The 22519-nt window shown below is 47.9% G+C and overlaps 1 protein-coding gene across 1 annotated transcript in view; it reads left to right on the top strand.

The window, feature by feature from the left end:
- The first annotated feature begins 1560 nt into the window (after positions 1–1560).
- clcnk (chloride channel K) overlaps positions 1561–22519 on the top strand; it is a 69175-nt gene continuing 48216 nt past the window's right edge. The window contains exons 1-3 of the mRNA XM_078238544.1: positions 1561–1681; positions 8166–8294; positions 16808–16936. Coding sequence (XP_078094670.1) covers positions 1561–1681; positions 8166–8294; positions 16808–16936 — 379 coding nt within the window. The remainder of the gene's footprint in view (positions 1682–8165; positions 8295–16807; positions 16937–22519) is intronic.

Genomic DNA, 22519 nt, shown 5'->3' with positions numbered 1-22519 from the left:
AAATGTTATTTCAGCTGGTGGGGGGCGATATTCAGGACAAGAGGGCCATCACATGTGATCACTTATTCTAACCGTGTGTGCAGCCATCTTGGTTTTGCTCATTGATCTAGATGTTGGAGTTGCATAAAAACTCCTCATTTTATGGATGGAAATTTCCAGTCCCACCAAGTTCAGTAGACCTTTATCTGGCCTGCCCTACACCCCGCCATGGTAGGATTGGAAAATCCTGGCCTACATATCAAATTAAAGTTAAACACAAGTCGACTGGCAAGGAGCGTAGTCTTAAAATGAAGAGCTAGCTATAGATTCAGGCTTGAAATCAGGAAGCACTTGATCACACAAATGGTAGAATGGAAATTTCAAACTTGGTCCTCCATCAGGTAGGTGGTAGATGTTGGGTCAATGGAAATTTTTAAGGCTAGAACAATGTATTTTTACTAGTATACCAAGGGATCTGGAACAAGGACAGGTAAACAGAGTTGAGGATAAGATCCCTGATGATCTAACTGAATGGCAGAACAGGCTCAAAGGACCAAATGGCCACCTTTTGTTTCTAGGTAAAAGTTTCAGAAAGAAACGCACCAATTAGCAATCTGGTGAAGCACATTTCAAAAATGGTCCCTAATTGTCCCTTAAAAACAGTGGAAGTTAAGATTTAATAAATCGCAGCAAGGGTGGCACGGTGGCACAGTGCTTAGCATGACTGCCTCATAGCCCCAGGGACCCGGGTTCGATTCTGGCCTCACATGACTGTCTGAGTGGAGTTTGTACATTCACCCCGTGTCTGCGTGGGTTTCCTCTGGGAGCTCCGGTTTCCTCCCACTGTCCAAAGATGTGCCGGTTAGGCGGATCGGCCAAGCTAAGTTGCCCCTCGGTTTGTGTGGGTGTGTGCCCAGTGATGGACTGGCATCCCATCCTGATTATACCCTGCCTAACACCCAGGGCGGGATTTTCCGGCCACACTCGCCCAAAGGCCGGAAAATCCCGCCCGAGGTCCACCGATCTTTGCATAGTCCGTGTCCCGCCCGCAGGTGGGATGGGAAAATTCTGCCCCCAGCATCTGTTGGGATAGGCTGTGACCCCTCCCGTGACCCTGACTTGGAGAAAGCAGTTAAGTGAAAGCAAAATAAAGTGCAGCATTCTAATAAATAAACTGGTTCTGGATGGTGATGGGTTCTGGATGGTGATGGGTTCTGGATGGTGATGGGTTCTGGATGGTGATGGGTTCTGGATGGTGATGGGTTCTGGATGGTGATGGGTTCTGGATGGTGATGGCCATTTGCATTGTCTAGGTGTTGGGTGCTGCGACCTGTTGGAAAAAGCTTTTGACTCTTTATAAAGTGACTTCCAAGGGCAAGCAGGTTGTGACTGTAAATGTTATGTGTGCTACGTAGGGGGGGGGGTGGGGTGGGGAGGTGAGGGGTGTTGCTTTGATCCTGTTTAAACCAGGCTTGCAGCAAAACCTCTGCATGGTTCAGGTGCACCAGCGAAGGGATAGTTAGCAAGGGACAGTAAGTGAGTGTGCGTGTGATGACTGGCACAGGAAGCTGGTAATGCCTTATGTCTACAATGAGTGAGGCATGGAGACAAGCGAGTGCTCCCACTCTGGGAGCAGAGGAAAGCGTTCTTCTGCGGCGAAAGGTTCGGCGACCATGGCCCAAAACCAGGAAGAACGTGACAAGTAAGTGAGAATGAATAACCTTCCAGCTTGAGAATTATGCCTGAATTTCTCAACATGTAGAATTCATGCATCTTAATTGTCAAATGTGCCAGAGTCAAATCTGCAATGGTTACAAAACTAAAAGATGCATCCTAGTGTAATTTGTTCAATATAGCAGCTCTTTAAACCGGAGGAGTAAGCTCGGTAATCAGGTACGGGACACCACTGGGTTATCATTACCAGCAGATAGGTCTAGACTTATTGTAAGGAGCAGTTCCCCTATCCATGGCTCTATCTTACTGCATTGATAATCCCTAAACCGCTTCTCAAGTTTGTTCTGCTGTTATTCTGATATACACAGAGGTGCTAGTGTTGTGAATTTTATGGAGTGAATGCTTGAACGGCGATTGCTTTGATTATTTTTACTGGCCAGCAACATTGAAAATTTTGATTTTTCAGGCAGCACAGTGCTTAGCACTGCTGCCTCACAGCGCCAGGGACCCGGGTTCGATTCCAGTCTCGGGTCACTGTCAGTGTGGAGTTTGCACGTTCTCCCCGTGTCTGCGTGGGTTTCCTCTGGGTGCTCCGGTTTCCTCCCACAGTCCAAAGATGTGCGGGTTAGGTGGATTGGCCGTGCTAAATTGCCCTTTAGTATCAGGGGGATTAGCAGGGTAAATACTTGGGGTTACGGGGATAGGGCCTGGGTGGGATTGTGTTGTTGCAGACTCGATGGGCCGAATGGCCTCTTTCTGCACCGTAGGGATTCTATGATTTCCAGCGAGCGCAGCATTGCTTTTTTTCTTATGCCGATAATTATTAAAGGCAATCAGTAGTTGGATTGGGTTAATCAGTATGCATTGAGAGAACACAGTTAATTTTACTGCAACAGAACAGCTAAAGGAGACTTACATTCATTGTATCAATGTTGCATAAAGAAAAGCAATCATTATTACAGTTCCTTGTTCAGTTAAGAGTGCGGCGAGCTGATTTTGCAATATTCCGATCTTACAGAATGTGTAACTCGGGTCATTTAAACTGAGTAAGTATTTCACAGGGAATAAGCATAAAGCTCTGTGTTGGCATCCCCTGAGAATGAATGTGGCCAACACTTCAGCGCTAATAAGTCTGTTTAATTGATCATACTGAGAGTGTGCGGTTATAGCTCCATGCAATCTGTTAAGTAGTTATTAAGTGCTGGCTTTCATCAGAGTGACTGAGCCAGCGGAGCAGGTGCATAGCATTAACTAGCTTTTCCTATCAAAAGCAGTGGAAATTGAATATTCGGTATCATTTCAGAGGATTTGGATTGTGAAAACGGGGGAGGTTATTGATCACACAGGTTAATTGCGTGAAAAACAATGGTGTAAGTTAAGACCATAAGACCATAAGACATAGGAGCGGAAGTAAGGCCATTCGGCCCATCGAGTCCACTCCACCATTCAATCATGGTTGATTTCAACTCCATTTACCCGCTCTCTCCCCATAGCCCTTAATTCCTCGAGAAATCAAGAATTTATCAATTTCTGTCTTGAAGACGCTCAACGTCTCGGCCTCCACAGCCCTCTGTGGCAATGAATTCCACAGACCCACCACTCTCTGGCTGAAGAAATTTCTCCTCATCTCTGTTCTAAAGTGACTCCCTTTTATTCTAAGGCTGTGCCCCCGCGTCCTAGTCTCCCCTGTTAATGGAAACAACTTCCCTACGTCCATCCTAAATTTGATTAAATTTGATTTGATTTGATTTATTATTGTCACATGTATTAGCATACAGTGAAAAGTATTGTTTCTTGCGTGCTAGAGCATACCGTTCATAGAGAAGGAAACAGAGTGCAGAATGTCATGTTACAGTCATAGCTAGGGTGTAGAGAAAGATCAACTTAATGCGAGGTAGACCCATTCAAAAGTCTGACGGCAGCAGGGAAGAAGCTGTTCTTGAGTCGGTTGGTATATGACCTCAGACTTTTGTACCTTTTTCCCGACGGAAGACGGTGGAAGAGAGAATGTCCGGGGTGCGTGGGGTCCTTAATTATGCTGGCTGCTTTGCCGAGGCAGCGGGAAGTGTAGACAGAGTCAATGGATGGGAGGCTGGTTTGCGTGATGGACTGGGCTACATTCCTGGTTCCACTTTTACCAATTCAGTCGTGACCAGAATTGCCTGCCATGGCTTGAATTTTCACCCCGTTACCTTCAGTCCCTTAATTATTGGCACCTTCTTATTTCCTATCTATGCGCGATACCCCGGAAGCATCATTTGAAGAGACGGTGTTAGGTTCCATGTGGGCATTGGCCCAACTCTACCCGTCTCAGGTTGTTCGTAACCTCCGCGTCTTTCTTGACCCAGAATCGAATGTCCGCTCCCATATCTTTATCACCACAAAGTCCGCCTACTTCCGCCACCATAACATTGCTCACCCGTCTTTGCTTGCCAGCTCTGAAATCATTCCCCCATGCTTTTGACTTGACTATTTCAGCATTTTCCTGACTGGCTTCTCGTCTTCCATCCTCCATGAAAGTGGCCTTATCCAAACTCTCTCCTAACCCATACTAATCCCTGTGTGCTTACTGTCCTACATAGACTGCCAGTATGCAGTATGGGTGGCACAGAGGCACAGTGGTTAGCACTGCTGCCATTCAGCGCCAGGGATCACGGTTCGATTCCCGGCTTGGGTCACTGTCTGTGTGGAGTCTGCATGTTCTCCCCGTGTCTGCGTGGGTTTCCTCCGGGTGCTCCGGTTTCCTCCCACAGTCCGAAAGACGTGCTGGTTAGGTGCATTGGCCCGTGCTAAATTCTCCCTCAGTGTACCCGAACAGGCACCAGAGTGTGGCGACTACGGGATTTTCAAGTGTTAATGTAAGTCTACTTGTGACACTAATAAATAAACTTTAAGAAAAATGTACACTCAAGTCTTGATTTTAAAATTCTCATCCTCATTTTCAAATTCCTCCCTGTCCTCTTTCCCCACCCTAACTTTATGATCTCCTACAGCCCTACAACCTTCTGTTCCTCCAGTTCTGGCCTCTAGGGTGAGATTTTCCAGCCACGTTCGTCCCGAAACCGGAAAATCCTGCCCAAGGTCAACGGACCTTTCCATGGTCCACCCCTCGCCCGCTATGATTCCCATGGCAGGCAGAACAGGAAAATTTGCCCCTTATATCTTTTCGTCCCCTTCATTCCACTATTGGCAGCTGTGCTGTGAGCTGTCTATGTCCTAAGTTCTGGAATTCTTTCCTTAAACCCCTCCACCACTGTCACCTTCTTTAAGATATTGGTTAAAACCTACATAGAAATCATAGAATCCCTACAGCGCAGAAGGAGGCCATTCGGCCCATCGAGTCTGCACTGACAACAATCCCACCCCAGGCCCTAACCCCACAAGCCCATACATTTACCCTATTAATCCCTCTAACCTACACATCCCGGGACACTATAGGCAACTTAGCATGGCCAATCATCCTAACCTGCATATCTTTGGACTGTGGGAGGAAACCAGAGCACCCGGAGGAAACCCACGCAGACACAGGGAGAATGTGCAAACTCCACACAGACCAAGCCGGGAATCGAACCCAGGTCCCGCACATGTTTTTAGTTATCCATTCTAATATCTCCTTCTTTGACTCAGTATCAACCTTTGCTACTGTTCCTGAGGGACATTATACAACACAAATGATGTTGTATTAATGCACATTGCCACTGTAATGTAAATCCAGGCAAATTAAATATGTATTAACCAGATTTGACTCTAATTCATGCAGAACTGTGTAAGGAGTCATTCCCGGCACTGACCTGCTCCAAGCTTTTTCCATGGTTTTATGGTAGAAAGATGAAGAAAGGGAACACACTATTAAATGTGCAGATATTGTGGATGGAATATGTAACAGTGGCCGCAATTCTCTGGCTCGTACACTGCCCACAACACGGCCAGTGAACTTGGCGCTCAGCCAAATCTCCGTCCACAACAACAGCGGGACTGGAAAATCCCAGCCGCGGGCGAGGTTGGAGAATCTGGCCCAGTAACTTGGCTGAGGAGGCCATTCCTTCTAACAGACTCAGTACTATTACATTATTGTGGGTTCTACCCAGAATCCATAACAGGCCAAAACTTCCAAGCAAATAAAATGAAATTCTCCCTGACCTCAAAACGTAATTGAACGAAATCTCCTGGATAGGGATCTCACATTAGAACCTGTGTTACTGAGCTGTGACCAGTTACATTCCTCGGATAATAAGTAGCTTGAGACTGACTTCTCTTAAGGAGGACAATTTCATTATGCCCCTGTACCACTCGCCTAATCTCCGGTTGAATGTAAGTTCTATAAATCTTAGAATCATATCCCTGTAACCCCATGCATTTACCTTAGCTAGTCCCCCTGACGCAAAGGGGCAATTCAGCATGGCCAATCCACCTAACCCGCACATCTTTGGACTGTGGGAGGAAACCGGAGCACCCGGAGGAAACCCACGCAGACACGGGGAGAATGTGCAAACTCCACACAGACAGTGACCCAAGCTGGGAATCAAACCCGGGTCCCTGGCGCTGTGAGGCAGCAGTGCTAACCACTGTGCCACCGTGCCGCTCGCTTGTACTCATGTACCTTGTATAGAAGATTACGTGAGGGGAAGTAAAAACGTAGTGCGCCTCAAGCAAGATGGGGGGGCGGTTTGGAAGGAATTCCCACGTATCTTAAAATAATGCAATTCCGATTCCGAGCTAATTAAGAAGGCCGCATAGAATACACGGAGTGTTTCTTCACAGGGCACAGACTGTAAAGTGAAGGTGGGGGAATAACCTCAAAAGATGTGAAGAGAGCTGGAAGACATGTTTGTGACTCTGTGAAGTTTGATGGCATTAATTGTGTGCCCTTTTCTGAGCAATTTTGCCTCCTGCGCTTTGCTTCATATTCTGACAGTTGGTGTGTTATTTTATCAGTGTGGGGTTAATTATCACCATAGGAATTACAACTGATAGAGTCATAGAATCCAAGAGCAGTACAGCATGGAAACAGACTCTTTGGCCTGTTTCCAGTCCATGCTGACCATGGTGCCCTCCCTGCTGGTCCCAGTTGCCTACGTTTGGCCCATATCCCTCTGATCCCTTCCCACCCATGAACTTATCCAAATGCTTCTTAAATGTTGCTATTGTACCTGCCTTTCTCCGGCAGCTAATTTCATATATGCACCACCCTCTGCGTGAAGAAGTTACCCCTCAGGTCCCTTTTAAGTTGTTCCCCTCTCACCTTAGACCTATGCCCTCTAGTTTTCAATTCCCATTCCCTGCAACAAAGACTATGGGGGGAATTTTCCCATCCTGCCTGCCACGGGAATTGGACGGGGGGGCGGACCATGCAAAGGTCCATTGACCTCGTGAGGGATTTTCCGGTTTTGGAGCGAGTGTGGCTGGAAAATCCCGCCCTATGTGCCTTCATCCTATCTATACCCCTCATGATTTTATACACCTTAATAAGGTCACCCCTTAATCTCCTACATTCCAAGCAATAAAGTCCTAGGCTGGCCAACCTCTCCCTATAACTCACTAGTCCTGGCAACATCCTCGTCAATCACTGATGGTGTGATTCAATGGCCATCCATCAGCTGGCCTCCTGTGACCCACTCATGTAGCCATGTGTCATGTATGACACCAGAACATTAAAATTGGTAGAGTATTTGCTCACATGAAGTGATGGCTCTCACCCTGGTGATCTCCTCAGCTAATGTCAACATGTTCATTCACGATAACAGAAAGTTACTGAATGGGAACCCTTGTTGATTCTTCCACTCCCCACTTCAAGGCAGAGGAGCCAATGATTGTGGTTACACCAGCATCAACGATTGGAATCTTCAAGTTTTTATGGCTCAGTTACTTATTGCCTTTGCCAACCGAACTGTCAGGGAGCTTTAATTGAGTATTTATGCGTGGTAAGAAAAACACAATGACCCGGATGATGTGAATCATAGAATCCCTACAGTACAGAAGGAGGCCATTCAGCCCATCGAGCCTGTACCCATCACAATCCCACCCAGGCCCCATCCCCGTAACTCCACACATTTACCCTGCTAATCCCCCGACACTCAATCAATGTAATCTGCATATCTTTGGACTGTGGGAGGAAACTGGAGCACCCAGAGGAAACCCACGCAGACACGGAGAGAACGCGCAAACTCCACACAGACAGTGACCCGAGGCTGGAATTGAACCCGGGTCTCTGGTGCTGTGAGGCAGCAGTGCTAACCACTGTGCCACCGTGCCGCCTGTGGTCAGCAATGAGCTCGCCATTCAATGCACTTATAAAATCTCCAACAATGATTAAAACCTGACGGAGTGACACTCCATATTTGTAAAAACAAAATCAGTGCTGGAGAGGCTACTTGGTGATAATTAAAACTTACGATGCTGTTAGAAGTTCAGCTAACCTTTAGAGCAATAAACTTAGCAGTCTCCAAAATGACAGTCACTCGGATGTCCTTCTTAATGAATACTTTTCATGCTTCATTTGTTCTGTTTTGCAGGATGTTTGGGTTTTATCAAGAGACAGCTCTTCCGGGTTGGAGACGACTGGTATTTTCTCTTCATTCTTGGTGTGTTAATGGCGCTCATTAGTTTTGCACTGGACTTCACAGTGGTCAAACTTCTCAAAGGTAAGCAAAGGATTTTCCAGCCGTGCTTGCCCCAAGACTGGAAAATCCTGCCTGAGGTCAATGGACCTTTGCATGGTCCGTGTCCCGCCCACTACGATTCCGGTGGTAGGCGGGACAGGAAAATTCCACCCAGAGATTTATGTCACTTGTTTTGCTGTGTCTTCCTCTTCAGTGATACATTGGTCTACGTACCTTGTTCCCAGGAGGACAGCAAATTGTCTGCAAGTTGCTCAGCAACATGCTATTGTATAAGTTTAGACAGACAGTCAGACTGCTTATGGTGGAACTTCCACCTGGCTGCTAATGAACAGAACTGGTTACATGCAGTATATCTGAATCTTGCGCTTGCAGTATAGTGTAGTATGTTAGACCCACAAGGGGTTAACTGTAATAGTCTGTGGTGTCGTGGAGGGATATTACATATACTCATGTGATCTGGGAGTCTAGGAGAAAGCAGTGTGGAGAGAAGCTAGTGTACGGAGGTGCTCTCATAACTAAATATGTTATAATGGCATGGTGGCACAGTGGTTAGCATTGCTGCCTCACAGTGCCAGGGACCCGGGTTTGATTCCTGGCTTGGGTCACTGTCTGTTTGGAGTCTGCACGTTCTCCCCGTGTCTGCGTGGGTTTCCTCCGGGTGCTCCGGTTTCCTCCCACACTCCAAAGATGTGCAGGTTAGGTGGATTGGCCATGCTAAATTCACCCTTAGTGTCCCAAGATGTGTAGGTTAGGGGGATTAGTGAGATAAATGTGTGGGGTTGTGGGTATAGGGCAGGGGGTGCCCCTGGGTAAGATGCTCTGCCAGAGAGTCGATGCAGACTCGATGGGCTGAATGGCCTCCTTCTGCACTGTGGGGATTCCATAAAAACAAAATGGTCGGAGTGTTTGCATGATAATTAGCTCTGACAGAAAGTTAACCACCCCAGGGAGATTACTGATTACAAGATGCACTTCTTGCTTTGACCTTTTTACAATAGCACATGAATAAATATGATTACCAGAGGTGGTATTTGACTGATCTCTGGGGGAGTTACTGGATACAGTTGCCTTATTGTTTTGAACTTTTAGTTGGGTCAGTTTTTCCATGACCTTCTTGAAGGCAATGGGCCGGATTATTGACAGCAATCATGTCACTTTATAGCAGTGTTGTCCAGTAGAAATTACAGACCTAGCCACAGGTTAGATGTGGTGAATCAGCTTGAGTTATATGCACTGTCTTCTGACTCATAATGTGGAGATGCCGGCGTTGGACTGGGGTAAGCACAGTAAAATGTCTCACAACACCAGGTTAAAGTCCAACAGTTTAATTTGGTAGCAAACGCCACTGGCTTTCGGAGCGCTGCTCCTTCGTCAAGAGAGTGGGAGTTCTGTTCACAAACAGGGTATATAAAGACACAAACTCAATTCACAGAATAATGATTGGAATGCGAGTCTTTACAGCTAATCAAGTCTTAAAGGTACAGGCAATGTGAGTGGAGAGAGCATTAAGCACAGGTTAAAGAGATGTGTATTGTCTCCAGACAGGACAGTTGGTTGAGATTTTGCAAGTCCAGGCAAGTTGTGGGGGTTACCGATAGTGTGACATGAACCCAAGATCCTGGTTGAGGCCGTCCTCATGTGTGCGGAACTTGGCTATCAGTCTCTGCTCAGCGACTCTGCGCTGTCGTGTGTCGTGAAGGCCGCCTTGGAGAACGCTTACCCGAAGATCAGAGGCCGAATGCCCGTAACCGCTGAAGTGTTCCCCAACAGGAAGAGAACAGTCTTGCCTGGTGATTGTCGAGCGGTGTTCATTCATCCGTTGTCGTAGCGTCTGCATGGTTTCCCCAATGTACCATGCCTCGGGACAACTTTTCCTGCAGCGTATCAGGTAGACAACGTTGGCCGAGTTGCAAGAGTATGTAACGTGTACCTGGTGGATGATGTTCTCACGTGAGATGATGGCATCCATGTCGATGATCCGGCATATCTTGCAGAGGTTGCTGTGGCAGGGTTGTGTGGTGTCGTGGTCACTGTTCTCCTGAAGGCTGGGTAGTTTGCTGGGGACAATGGTCTGTTTGAGGTTGTGCAGTTGTTTGAAGGCAAGAAGTGGGGGTGTGGGGATGGCCTTGGCGAGATGTTCGTCTTCATCAATGACATGTTGAAGGCTCCGGAGGAGATGTCATAGCTTCTCCGCTCCGGGGAAGTACTGGACAACGAAGGGTACTCTGTCCACCGTGTCCCGTGTTTGTCTTCTGAGGAGGTCGGTGTGGTTTTTCGCTGTGGTGCGTCGGAACTGTCGATCGATGAGTCGAGCACCATATCCCGTTCTTATGAGGGCATCTTTCAGCGTCTGGAGGTGTCTGTTGCGATCCTCCTCATCCGAGCAGATCCTGTGTATATGGAGGGCTTGTCCGTAGGGGATGGCTTCTTTAATGTGTTTAGGGTGGAAGCTGGAGAAGTGGAGCATCGTGAGGTTATCCGTGGGCTTGCGGTACAGTGAGGTGCTGAGGTGACCGTCCTTAATGGAGATGCGTGTGTCCAAGAATGCAACCGATTCCGGAGAGTAGTCTCCGGAATCTACTCTCCTGAATCGGTTGCATTCTTGGACACACGCATCTCCATTAAGGACAGTCACCTCAGCACCTCACTGTACCGCAAGCCCACGGATAACCTCATGATGCTCCACTTCTCCAGTTTCCACCCTAAACACGTTAAAGAAGCCATCCCCTACGGACAAGCCCTCCGAATACACAGGATCTGCTCAGATGTGGAGGATCGCCACAGACACCTCCAGACGCTGAAAGATGCCCTCATAAAAACGGGATATGGCGCTCGACTCATCGATCGACAGCTCTGACACGCCACAGCGAAAAACCACACCGACCTCCTCAGAAGACAAACACGGGACACAGTGGACAGAGTACCCTTCGTCATCCAGTACTTCCCCGGAGCGGAGAAGCTACGACATCTCCTCCGGAGCCTTCAACATGTCATTGATGAAGATGAACATCTCGCCAAGGCCATCCCCACACCCCCACTTCTTGCCTTCAAACAACTGCACAACCTCAAACAGACCATTGTCCGCAGCAAACTACCCAGCCTTCAGGAGAACAGTGACCACGACACCACACAACCCTGCCACAGCAACCTCTGCAAGACATGCCGGATCATCGACACGGATGCCATCATCTCACGTGAGAACACCATCCACCAGGTACACGGTACCTACTCTTACAACTCGGCCAACATTGTCTACCTGATACGCTGCACGAAAGGATGTCCCGAGGCATGGTATATTGGGGAAACCATGCAGACGCTATGACAATGGATGAATGAGCACCGCTCGACAAGCACCAGGCAAGACTGTTCTCTTCCTGTTGGGGAACAGATCAGCGGTCACAGGCATTCGGCCTCTGATCTTCGGGTAAGCGTTCTCCAAGGCGGCCTTCACGACACACGACAGCGCAGAGTCGCTGAGCAGAGACTGATAGCCAAGTTCCGCACACATGAGGACGGCCTCAACCGGGATCTTGGGTTCATGTCACACTATCTGTAACCCCCACAACTTGCCTGGACTTGCAAAATCTCACTAACTGTCCTGTCTTGAGACAATACACATCTCTTTAACCTGTGTTTAATGCTCTCTCCACTCACATTGTCTGTACCTTTAAGACTTGATTAGCTGTAAAGACTCGCATTCCAATCATTATTCTGTCAATTGAGTTTGTGTCTTTATATGCCCCGTTTGTGAACAGATCTCCCACTCACCTGACGAAGGAGCAGCGCTCCGAAAGCTAGTGGCGTTTGCTACCAAATAAACCTGTTGGACTTTAACCTGGTGTTGTGAGACTTCTTACTGTTCTGACTCATGGACAGTAGCCTCCAGAGAAATACCTGTCTTCACACAACAGAACTCCAGGGAGAGAGAGGAAGAGGGAGAAAACACCTCTTGCTTTTTGCAGACCTCTGGAAAGAGATACCTATTTTCTAGTAGGTCCCAGACTTCAATTTCCAGAGAGAGGGAGAAAGAAAGAGCTGCTCCTTACAAATTCCAACAGCAATTGCCTGCTTGTCTCTCTGTAAGCCGAGCTCCTCTCATTAGCACATGACACGCACATGTCTATCAACCTAATTAAACCCTACTCTGAAACCCCAAGGGACAACCCAAAAAAATCATAAAACTGCATTAATTCAGATTAAAAGACCCCAATAACTAGGAGCAATTATCTTCTGCATGCTCGGCATGTGGGCTGCCGGTTGTACACAATCGGCACCATAATCTTACCTGAAGTATAAAACGGTCCCCACACAAGAAACATGACACAAATACTTTTCTTAAAGGCACAGTATCGTCACATTCTCCTGACCTGTAGTTTTCTGGTCTCATTTTCCTTTCACTCATGGGGTGTGGGCATCACTGGTTCGGCCATCCTTTATTGCCCATCCCTAGTTGCCCTTGAAAAGATGGTTGTGAGCCGTCTTCTAGAACTACTACAATCCGGTTTGGTGTAGATATACCCATCATGTTGTTAGAGAGGAAGTTCCAAGTTTTTGATCCAGTGACAGTGGAGGAACGGCGATATATTTCTAAGTCAGGAAGGTGAGTGGCTTGGAGGGGAACTTGCACTTGGTGGTGTTCCCATGTATCTACTTCAAATGCCTGAAGCCTGCAGCAAACATTTTTTCCTTCCAGCCTCCGCAGGCCAGGATCCAGCTGGAAGATCACCAAAAATGTAAAATAGGAGAAGGCCAGGATACAGTCAAAAAGTTCATTCTTCAGGCACATGTCTCATTTTGCCACCCTTCCAGCGAAAAAATCACATTAGAGGAATATATATATATGAAGATATGAAGTAGGAGCAGACGTAGGCCATTCAGCCCCTCGAGCCTGCTCCACCATTCAATAAGATCACGGCTGATTTGTTTGCGTCGAGTTCCACATTCCAACCTACCCCCGGTAACCTTCAATTCTCTTGCCAAACAAGAATTTATCTATTGTCTTAACAATATTCAGTGATCCCATTTCCACCGCCTCCTGAGGCAGAGGGGGGAGTTTTCCCATCCCGCCCGCAATGGGAATCGTAGCGAGCAGGGGGTCGGACTATGCAAAGGTGTGTTGACCTCGGGCAGGATTTTCTGGTTTTGTGCAGCTGGAAAATTCCGCCCAGAGAGTTCCAAATTCATGCAACTCTCAGAGAAAAATTCTTCTTATCTCTGTCCTATAAAGGTGATCCCTAACTTTGAAACAGTGACCCCCTAGTTCTTGACTCATCCACAAAAGAAAACATGTCCATCTTGTCAATACCGTTCAGAATCTTAAATACTTCAATCATGTCATCCCTTACTCTTCTAAACTCTAACGGAAACAGGCCCAACCTGTCTAACCTTTCCTCATTAAGACAACCTACTCATTCCAGATATCAATCTCGTAAACCTCCTCTGAACTGCCTCCAATGTTACATAGAGAAGAGAAGAGAATCCCTACAGGGCAAGGAGGCCGTTCGGCCCATCATGTCTGCACCGACTGCAATCCCACCTGGCCCTATCCCCATAACTCCATGCATTTACCCTAGTTAGTCCCCCTGACATGGTTAAATTGGAGTGTAAAGTTTACTTATTTATCAGTCACAAGTAAGGCTTACATTAACACTGCAATGAAGCTATTGTAAAATTCCCCTAGTCGCCACACTCCGGTGCCTGTTTGGGTCAATGCACCTAACCAGCACGTCTTTCAGACTGTGGGAGGAAACCGGAGCACCCGGAAGAAACCCCACACAGACAGTGACCCAAGCTGGGAATCGAATCTGGGTCCCTGGCGCTGTGATTGGCAGCAGTGCTAACCGGTGTGCCACTGGGCCGCCCCATCCTTCCTTAAGGAGACCAAAACTGTACACAGTATTCGAGATGCAGTCTCACCAATGCCTTGTATAACTGAAGCTTAACATCCTTAAAAATAACAGACTCCCACCCTTATTGCAGCCCTGGCATCTGCTCCAGGTCAGCAATCTTCATGTTAACCAAGCCTGCAGAGGGCATCTTACTGTCCTTACTGGGTTAGTCAAGTTGGAAGGAAAGGTTGCAGCAACAAACTCACTGGGAGAAACCTTACCAAAAAGTGACAGTGTTGCTTCTGGCGAGAACACCGGCATCCTTCTCTCCAGAGAAACCAATCGGTTTTCTCTTCAGATCTTATGACACTCTGCCAAAAACAATCAAGGGCGTGTAATTCACACCATCATACAGGGGGGCAGGGCCTCAACACACCAGCAAAACCCGGCTGCACAGAGATCGGGACATCATCTTTAAAGGGACCCCCGATCAGAACCTGAGTAAACCTTCCTCCCAGCCCACCACGGAGATCTCAGGACCCCCCTCCCCACCACTGATCAGAGTCAGCGCCTTCCCCTCTGCCCCCCCCCGATCATCGGCCCCTTCTCCCACTCCCCCATTTATCGGCCCCTCCAAACCCCCCGCCACCTCACCCCCCCCCACAAGATCATTGGCTCCTTCTCCTCCCCCCACTCCCAACAGTCTGAGCCAGCATCCACCTCCCATGCCCCCCCCCCCCTCCCCCGACACCCCCACCCCCACAACAGCCGTCACCGGCATCCCCAGCTCCCCCATCCACACCCGGCCACCATCACATCTAAATTAATCCCCCCCACCTCCCCCATGAGGCTTCCCTTGGGGCCCGCCTCTTGACACCGCTTGGCACTGCCAGGTTGGCATGGGGATTGTGCCAACTTGTGCTAAAGGGTCAGTGCCAGGGGGCAATGCCGGGGCACTGCCTGGCCATGTCCTTCTGCCCCGGAGGCTATTCTTATCTTTACGCCATTGACAGGAGCATTTCTCTGCATAAGACCATAAGACATAGGATCAGAATTAGGCCATTCGGTCCATTGAGTCTGCTCCACCATTCAATCATGGCTACATCAGGGATACTGAGGCCATTTATACATCCCCTATGACCCACTCCTCCTTCAGATACGTTAAGAGCACAGAGCGGGGTCTGAACCTGGGGAATTTCACATCTGTATACCTTTGTCTTTAACCACCAATGAGGCTGTTTCCTACTATTATCAATGAGTAATCAAGTAAATAAATGAAAGGATCACTGGACTGCTATCTGCAGTGTTGAATCCAATTTTAGCCCGTGTGTTGATAATTCTTATTTGTGCATCCAATTTGAAGATTGCGCTGACAATCAGGAATTTTACATTTTAAAATCCACTTCCCATGTTATTTTTGACCAGAGTAAAACTGAAGGATATAGTTATTTATTAGTGTCACAAGTAGGCTTGCATTAACACTGCAATGAAGTTACTGTGAAAATCCCCTAGTCGCCACACTCTGGCACCTGTTTGGGTACACTGAGGGAGAATTTAGCACGGCCAATGCACCTAACCAGCACGTCTTTCGGACTATGAGAGGAAACCAGAGCACCCGGAGGAAACCCACGCAGACACGAGGAGAATGTGCAGACTCTGCACAGACAGTGACCCAAGCCGGGAATTGAACCCGGGTCCCTGGCGCTGTGAGGCAGCAGTGCTAACCACCGTGCTGACTGACATTGGTTACAATGAGTGATTTTTTGATTTGATTTGATTTATTATTGTCACATATATTAACATGCAATGAAAAGTAGTGTTTCTTGTGCGCTATACAGACAAAGCATGCCGTTCATAGAGAAGGAAAGGAGACGGTACAGAATGTAGTGTTACAGTCATAGCTAGGGAATAGAGAAAGATCAACTTAATGCCAGGCAGGTCCATTCAATAGTCTGGTTCTGAGTGCATGTGTTTAGTAAATAATTAAAACGAAGGCTCGCTCTCCTGCTTTACCTGCTGTCCTTGTCCTGCCTTTGCAACTCTTTACATTAATTACTGTCTGGCATTTCCTTCAGTAACTGCGTGCTGTAGCAGTCTGCAACTTTCAGATGATGGGCACAGTGAGTTTGAACAGATTCAATGAGACTTAATTGGGAATTAGCACAAGGAGAGTTGAGCGGGTAGTAATTTCCCCAAATTATTAGGTTTAAACCAGACGATTGTCGTGTGTCGATGCAAATAGGAGGCGGCACAATAGCACGGTGGTTGGCACTGCTGCCTCACAGCACCAGGGACCCGGGTTCGATTCCCGGCTTGGGTCACCGTCTGTGTGGAGTCTGCACGTTCTCCCCTTGTGTCTGCGTGGGTTTCCTCCGGATGCTCCGGTTTCCTCCCACAGTCCGAAAGACGTGCTGGTTAGGTGGATTGGCTGTGCTAAATTCTCACTCAGTGTACCCGAGCAGGTACTGGAGGGTGGCGACTCGGGGATTTTCACAGTTACTTCATTGCAGTGTGAATGTAAGCCTACTTGTGACACTAATAAATAAAAAACAAACAGTGGAAATGACATTAGCACGTAGCGTAGGCTAACAAAGAGATTGGAGCACATTTTCAAATTGAATTTGGACTGTGAAACAAATGAAACTTGTTTTGTTCATTACTGAATCATGGATTTGGCGTTTTCTCGTGTCTTGTGTGTCTCTGCAGCTCACCGATGGCTCTTTGAACAGTTGGAGGACAGTAATCTTCTCCAGTACATCTCCTGGACGGTGTACCCGATTGCAATGACCACATTCTCCACTGGTTTCTCTCAGTGTGTGTCACCGCAGTCAGGAGGTAAGTCTGCCACCGCCAGTCTATTTATACACTAAACACTATTTGTGTAATCCATTTCCCAGCACCCCGACAAATATACCACAAAATACAGCTGCTCCGTCCCTTCTTCTGGGAAAGAACCTTCCCACGTCAGGATGAACCGGGATGCCGAGTTAGATACTCAGCAATCCATCTATAAATTCCAGCAGTAGATTCCATGTTTGGAAAAAAGTTAGTGTAAAGAAGATGTGGTTAGCAAAAGTCCTCTTTGAGCTGAGGTGAGTTCATTGTTCCTTCAGCCAGCACCAGTACTTAATGAAAGTGCTTTCAATAGGGCGGAAATACTGTAGCACTGATTCTCTGACCCCTGCTATCTTTGAGCACACCACCCTATTATTTACTTTTTGTTTTATTTATTAGTGTCACAAGTAGGCTTACATTAACACTGCAACGAAGTTACAGTGAAAATCCCCTTGTTGCCACACTCCGGCGCCTGTTCGGGTACACTGAGGGAGAATTTAGCACGGCCAATGCACCTAACCAGCATATCTTTTGGATTGTGGGAGGAAACCGGAGCATCCGAAGGAAACCCACACAGACACGGGGAGAACGTGCAGACTCCGCACAGACAGTGACCCAAGGCGGGAATTGAACCCAGGTCCCTGGCGTTCTGAGGCGCTGTGCCACCGTGCCACAGATTGTTCAACGTACTCTCCTGAGGCCAACTTTCATCTCATGCCATACTTAGCATACAGTGGTTAGCACTGCCGCCTCCCAGCGCCAGGGACTCCGGGTTCAATTCCAGCCTTGGGTGACAGTCTGTGTGGAGTCGGCACGTTCTCCCCGTGTCCGCGTGGGTTTCCTCCGGGTGCTCCGGTTTCCTCCCACAGTCCAAAGATGTGCGGGTTAGGTTGATTGGTGTACTAAATTGCCTCTTAGTGTCAGGGTAAATTAGCAAGGTAAATACTGGGGGGGGGCGGTTGGGGGGGTGGGGGGGGGGGTGGGGGTTGGGTGGAGTGGTGGGGGGAGCGGTTACCAGAATTGGGACTATTTTCAGCGCAGGCTGAATGGGCCAAATGGGCTCCTTCTGCACTGTAGGGATTCTTCGATTCTATAATACTTGCCTGGATGGGTGCAGCTCCAACAACACTCAAGAAGCTGGATACCCATCTAGGATAAAGCAGCCCGCTTCATTAGCACCCCATCCACTATTTCCAACATCCACTCTCTCCACCACTGGGTGGGATTGTTGTCGGTGCAGGCTCGATGGGCCGAATGGCCTCCTTCAGCACTGTAGGGATTCTATGATTCTGATTTTCTACATGAAAGGAACCACGTAAATGCAAGTTGTTGTTGTAGTGGTAGTGTTGTGGTTTGAAAGCTCACACGTACAGAACGGAAATAAGTCAGCACCTGCAAAAGGGGAGGAGAGAAGCCCAGGCAGAAGCCACGATAATAGCTTGTCTGGTGAATAGAACCTTACATTCGAGTTGACACTGCAATCTAACTTTCTCGGGGAGGGGGGGGGGGATTGTTGACGTGTTGCAGATCTCCTGAAATCCTAGGCATGTAGCTGCAATTCTCTGACAGTAATCGCTACTGGATAAAAGCTGAAGGGCTGGGTGGCAGTGAGTTCACAATTTGCACCTCTTATGGGCAACTGGGCCCCAGTTGCTCCCCCCGTTGGCATCCCACCGTCGAGAGGAGGAGCAGAACCGACTGGGACTTTGTCCAACGGAAGGACGTTGAGGCTGGGTGGAAAACTGGGAGGTGGAAATTTCTAATTGAAACCTATAAAATTCTAACAGAGCTGGACAGACTGGATACAGGGAGGATGCTTTCCCTGGTAATGGAGTCTAGAACCGGGGACACATTCTCAGGATACGGGACCAGTTAGGACTGAGATGAGGAAATGTTTCTTCACTCAGAGGACGGTGAACCTGTGGAATTGTCTACCACAGAAAGCTGTGGAGGCCAAATCACTGAATGTGTTCAAGAAAGAGATAGATAATATTTTAGGTTTTAATGGCATCAAATGGTATGGGGAGAAAGCGTTGAGTCATAGAGATATACAGCATGGGAACAGGCCCTTCGGCCCAACTCGTCCATGCTGACCAGGTTTCCTAAACTGAACTTGTCCCATTTGCCCGCATTTGGCCCATATCCCTCTAAACCTTTCCCATCCATGTATCTATATCCAAATGTCTTTTAAATGTTGTTAGTGTTCCCGCCTCTACCACGTCCCCTGGCATCTCATTCCATACACGCACCACCCTTTGTATGAAATAGTTGCCCCTCAGGTCCCTTTTAAATCTTTCCCCCTCACCTTAAACCTATGCCCTCTAGTTTTGGACTCCTCTACCCTGGGGAAAAGACCTTGGCTATTCACCTTATCTCTGCCTCTCATGATTTTATAAACCTCTATGAGGTCACCCCTCATCCTCCTACGCTCCAGGGAAAAAAGTCCCAGGTTATCCAGCCTCTCCTTATAATTCAAACATTCCAGTCCCGGTAACATCCATGGAAATCTTTTTTGCACCTTTTCCAGTTTAACAACATCCTTCCTATAGCAGGGCGTCCAGAATTGTACACAGGGCGCCAAATGTAGCCGTACCAATGTCTTATATAGTTGTAACATAATGCCCCAACTCAATGCTCTGACCAATGAGATTGAGGATCAGCCATGATCATATTGAATGGTGGAGCAGGCTCGAAGGGCCGAATGGTCTACTCCTGCTCCTAGTTTCTATGGTGAGTATAATCCGGCAGCTGCCCCCAGTTTTAATGTACAATCAAGGGGAGGGGATACTCCAAAAGGAGCGAGGCGCAGTGATAGGCATGGCAGAATGGACCTTGCAACAGGCCCTCCTTTGTGAATTGACATTGGACTGGCACTGCCCAGGGAAGGGAATGCAGTGCGATAGGGTAGCCAGAGCAGTGATTTTAACATTCTTTACCAGCTATAGTGTAAATTTCTGTCGCTTTCCCCTCCGTAACCAAGCATTACCGAAGGCCACTGTCGTGCTTCAACCTCTTCCCCAGGTGAGTTCAGCCAACTCAGCAGACACCAGGGCTCACGCTAAAGGGGGTTGCAAGCTTAGAGCTGGGATCACTTGTTAAAGGTGAACAAACACTTGGCCAAAGTGAGACCAATAAAACACACTCTAACCACCGCCCATTGACATTCAATGGTGTTGCCATCACTGAATCCCCTGACGCTTCCAGGTTTGAAGGCCGGTCAGCCTTGATTTCTTTAATCTCAACTCTATTGGCGTGTCAGATGCTGGAATGGGGATGGGAAAATCAGCCAGGCTTCCTGCCTCTGAATAGCACCGGGTGACCTCTGCCGTTGGTGTGCAGATTGAGATGGAATCTACCCGTGATATCCTTAACCACCTGCCTGTCAATGATGAGGGTAAACGCTGAACAGACAAGAATTGTTTGAAAGAGCTATTTTCTTTGTGTGCTGTCAGTCGGTGTGTTAAGTTCCCGGCGTGGGGTTAATTACTGCCATTCGAGTTACAATACTGATTAATATCATTCCACACATTGATTATCCTGGCCTGTTTGACACATCATTAACCTTTCCAATATGACTTGGTTTATCAGTGCAATCGTGTGTGGATGCAGTGCCCCCAGCAGGTTTTACACAGCACTGCAACAAGTTATTTGTGCTGTTAGGAATTACTGAGCAGAATTAAACAATTAAATTAAATATCTATTTCGGTAATGAGAGAAAATCATAGAATCCCTACAGTGCAAAAGGAGGCCATTCGGCCCATCAAGTCTGCACCAACTCTCCGACAGAGCATCTTACCCAGGCCCTACCCCCATAATCACCCCACTGAACCCCCCTAACCCACGCACTAAGGGGCAATTTATCATAGCCCATATACCTAACCTGTGCATCTTTGGAGTGTGGGAGGAAACCCACCCAGACACCGGGAGAACGTGCAAACTCCACACAGACAGTCACCCGAGGCTGGAAGATGAACCCTGGTCCCTGATGCTGTGAGGCAGCAGTGCCAACCACTGTGCCACCGTGCCGCCCAGAAAAACACAGCCTTTGGAGTATTGCATCCAATCCTGGCATCACACCTCAGGAAAGATGCAAAAGCGTTAAAGAGAGTGTGGAATTGAATCAGGGTCCCTGGCATTGTGAGGCAGCAGAGCTAACCACGGTGACTAGTCGGACACAGTAAGAAGTTTAACAACACCAGGTTAAAGTCCAACAGGTTTATTTGGTAGCAAAAGCTACACAAGCTTTCGGAGCTCCAAGCCCCTTCTTCAGGTGAGTGGGAATTCTGTTCACAAACAGGGCATATAAAGACACAGACTCAATTTACATGAATAATGGTTGGAATGCGAATACTTACAACTAATCAAGTCTTTAAGATACAAACAACGTGAGTGGAGAGAGCATCAAGGCAGGCTAAAAAGATGTATATTGTCTCCAGACAAGACAAGACTTGATTAGCTGTAAGTATTCGCATTCCAACCATTATTCATGTAAATTGAGTCTGTGTCTTTATATGCCCTGTTTGTGAACAGAATTCCCACTCACCTGAAGAAGGGGCTTGGAGCTCCGAAAGCTTGTGTGGCTTTTGCTACCAAATAAACCTGTTGGACTTTAACCTGGTATTGTTAAACTTCTTACTGTGTTTACCCCAGTCCAACGCCAGCAACTCCACATCATGACTAGTCAGACAGGCAGGAGCTGCAGTACAAATATCAGTGTCATATTCTACTGCAGGAGACATCAAAGCTGCCTGATCTTCTCTTAGCATCTTTCACACAATCATAATTTCAGTTACAGAAATCCTGATCAATTCAGCTGTGTAGCTCCCTAGCTCTGGAATTACCTCCGCAAACATCCTCATCATAGAATCATAGAAACCCTACAGTGCAGAAAGAGGCCATTTGGCCCATCGAGTCTGCACCGACCACAATCCCACCCAGACCCCTACATATTAACCCGCTAATCCCTCAAACCTACACATCTCAGTACACTAAGGGGCAATTTTAGCATGGCCAATCAACCTAACCCGCACATCTTTGGACTGTGGGAGGAAACCGGAGCACCCGGAGGAAACCCACGCAGACACGAGGAGAATGTGCAAACTCCACACAGACATTGACCCAAGCCGGGAATCGACCCCAGGTCCCTGGAGCTGTGAAGCAGCAGTGCTAACCACTGTGCTACCGTGCCGCCCATGTCTCCAGCTCCTTCTCTTTCATAGAATCAGAGAATCCCTGCAGTGTAGAAGGAGGCCATTTGGCCCATTGAGCCTGTACCGACTACAATCCCACCCAGCCCCCATCCCCATAGCCCCTCGTATTTACCCTGCTAGCCCCCTGACACTAAGGGGCAATTTAGCATGGCCGATCCACCTAACCTGCACACCTTTGGACTATGGGAGGAAACTGGAGCACCCGGAGGAAACCCACGCAGACACGGGGAGAACGTGCAAACTCCACACAATCACCGAAGGCCAGAATTGAACCCGGATCCCTGGCGCTGTGAGGCAGCAGTGCTAACCACTGTGCCGCCCTTAAGACACCCCTTCGAAAACTTTTTTTTATTCATTTGTGGGACATGGGTGT

This window comes from Mustelus asterias, chromosome 22, assembly GCF_964213995.1.
Source record: "Mustelus asterias chromosome 22, sMusAst1.hap1.1, whole genome shotgun sequence".
NCBI lineage: Eukaryota > Metazoa > Chordata > Chondrichthyes > Carcharhiniformes > Triakidae > Mustelus > Mustelus asterias.
Note: the sequence above shows the minus strand (reverse complement) of the source record. Positions and strands in the feature narration are given on the sequence as shown.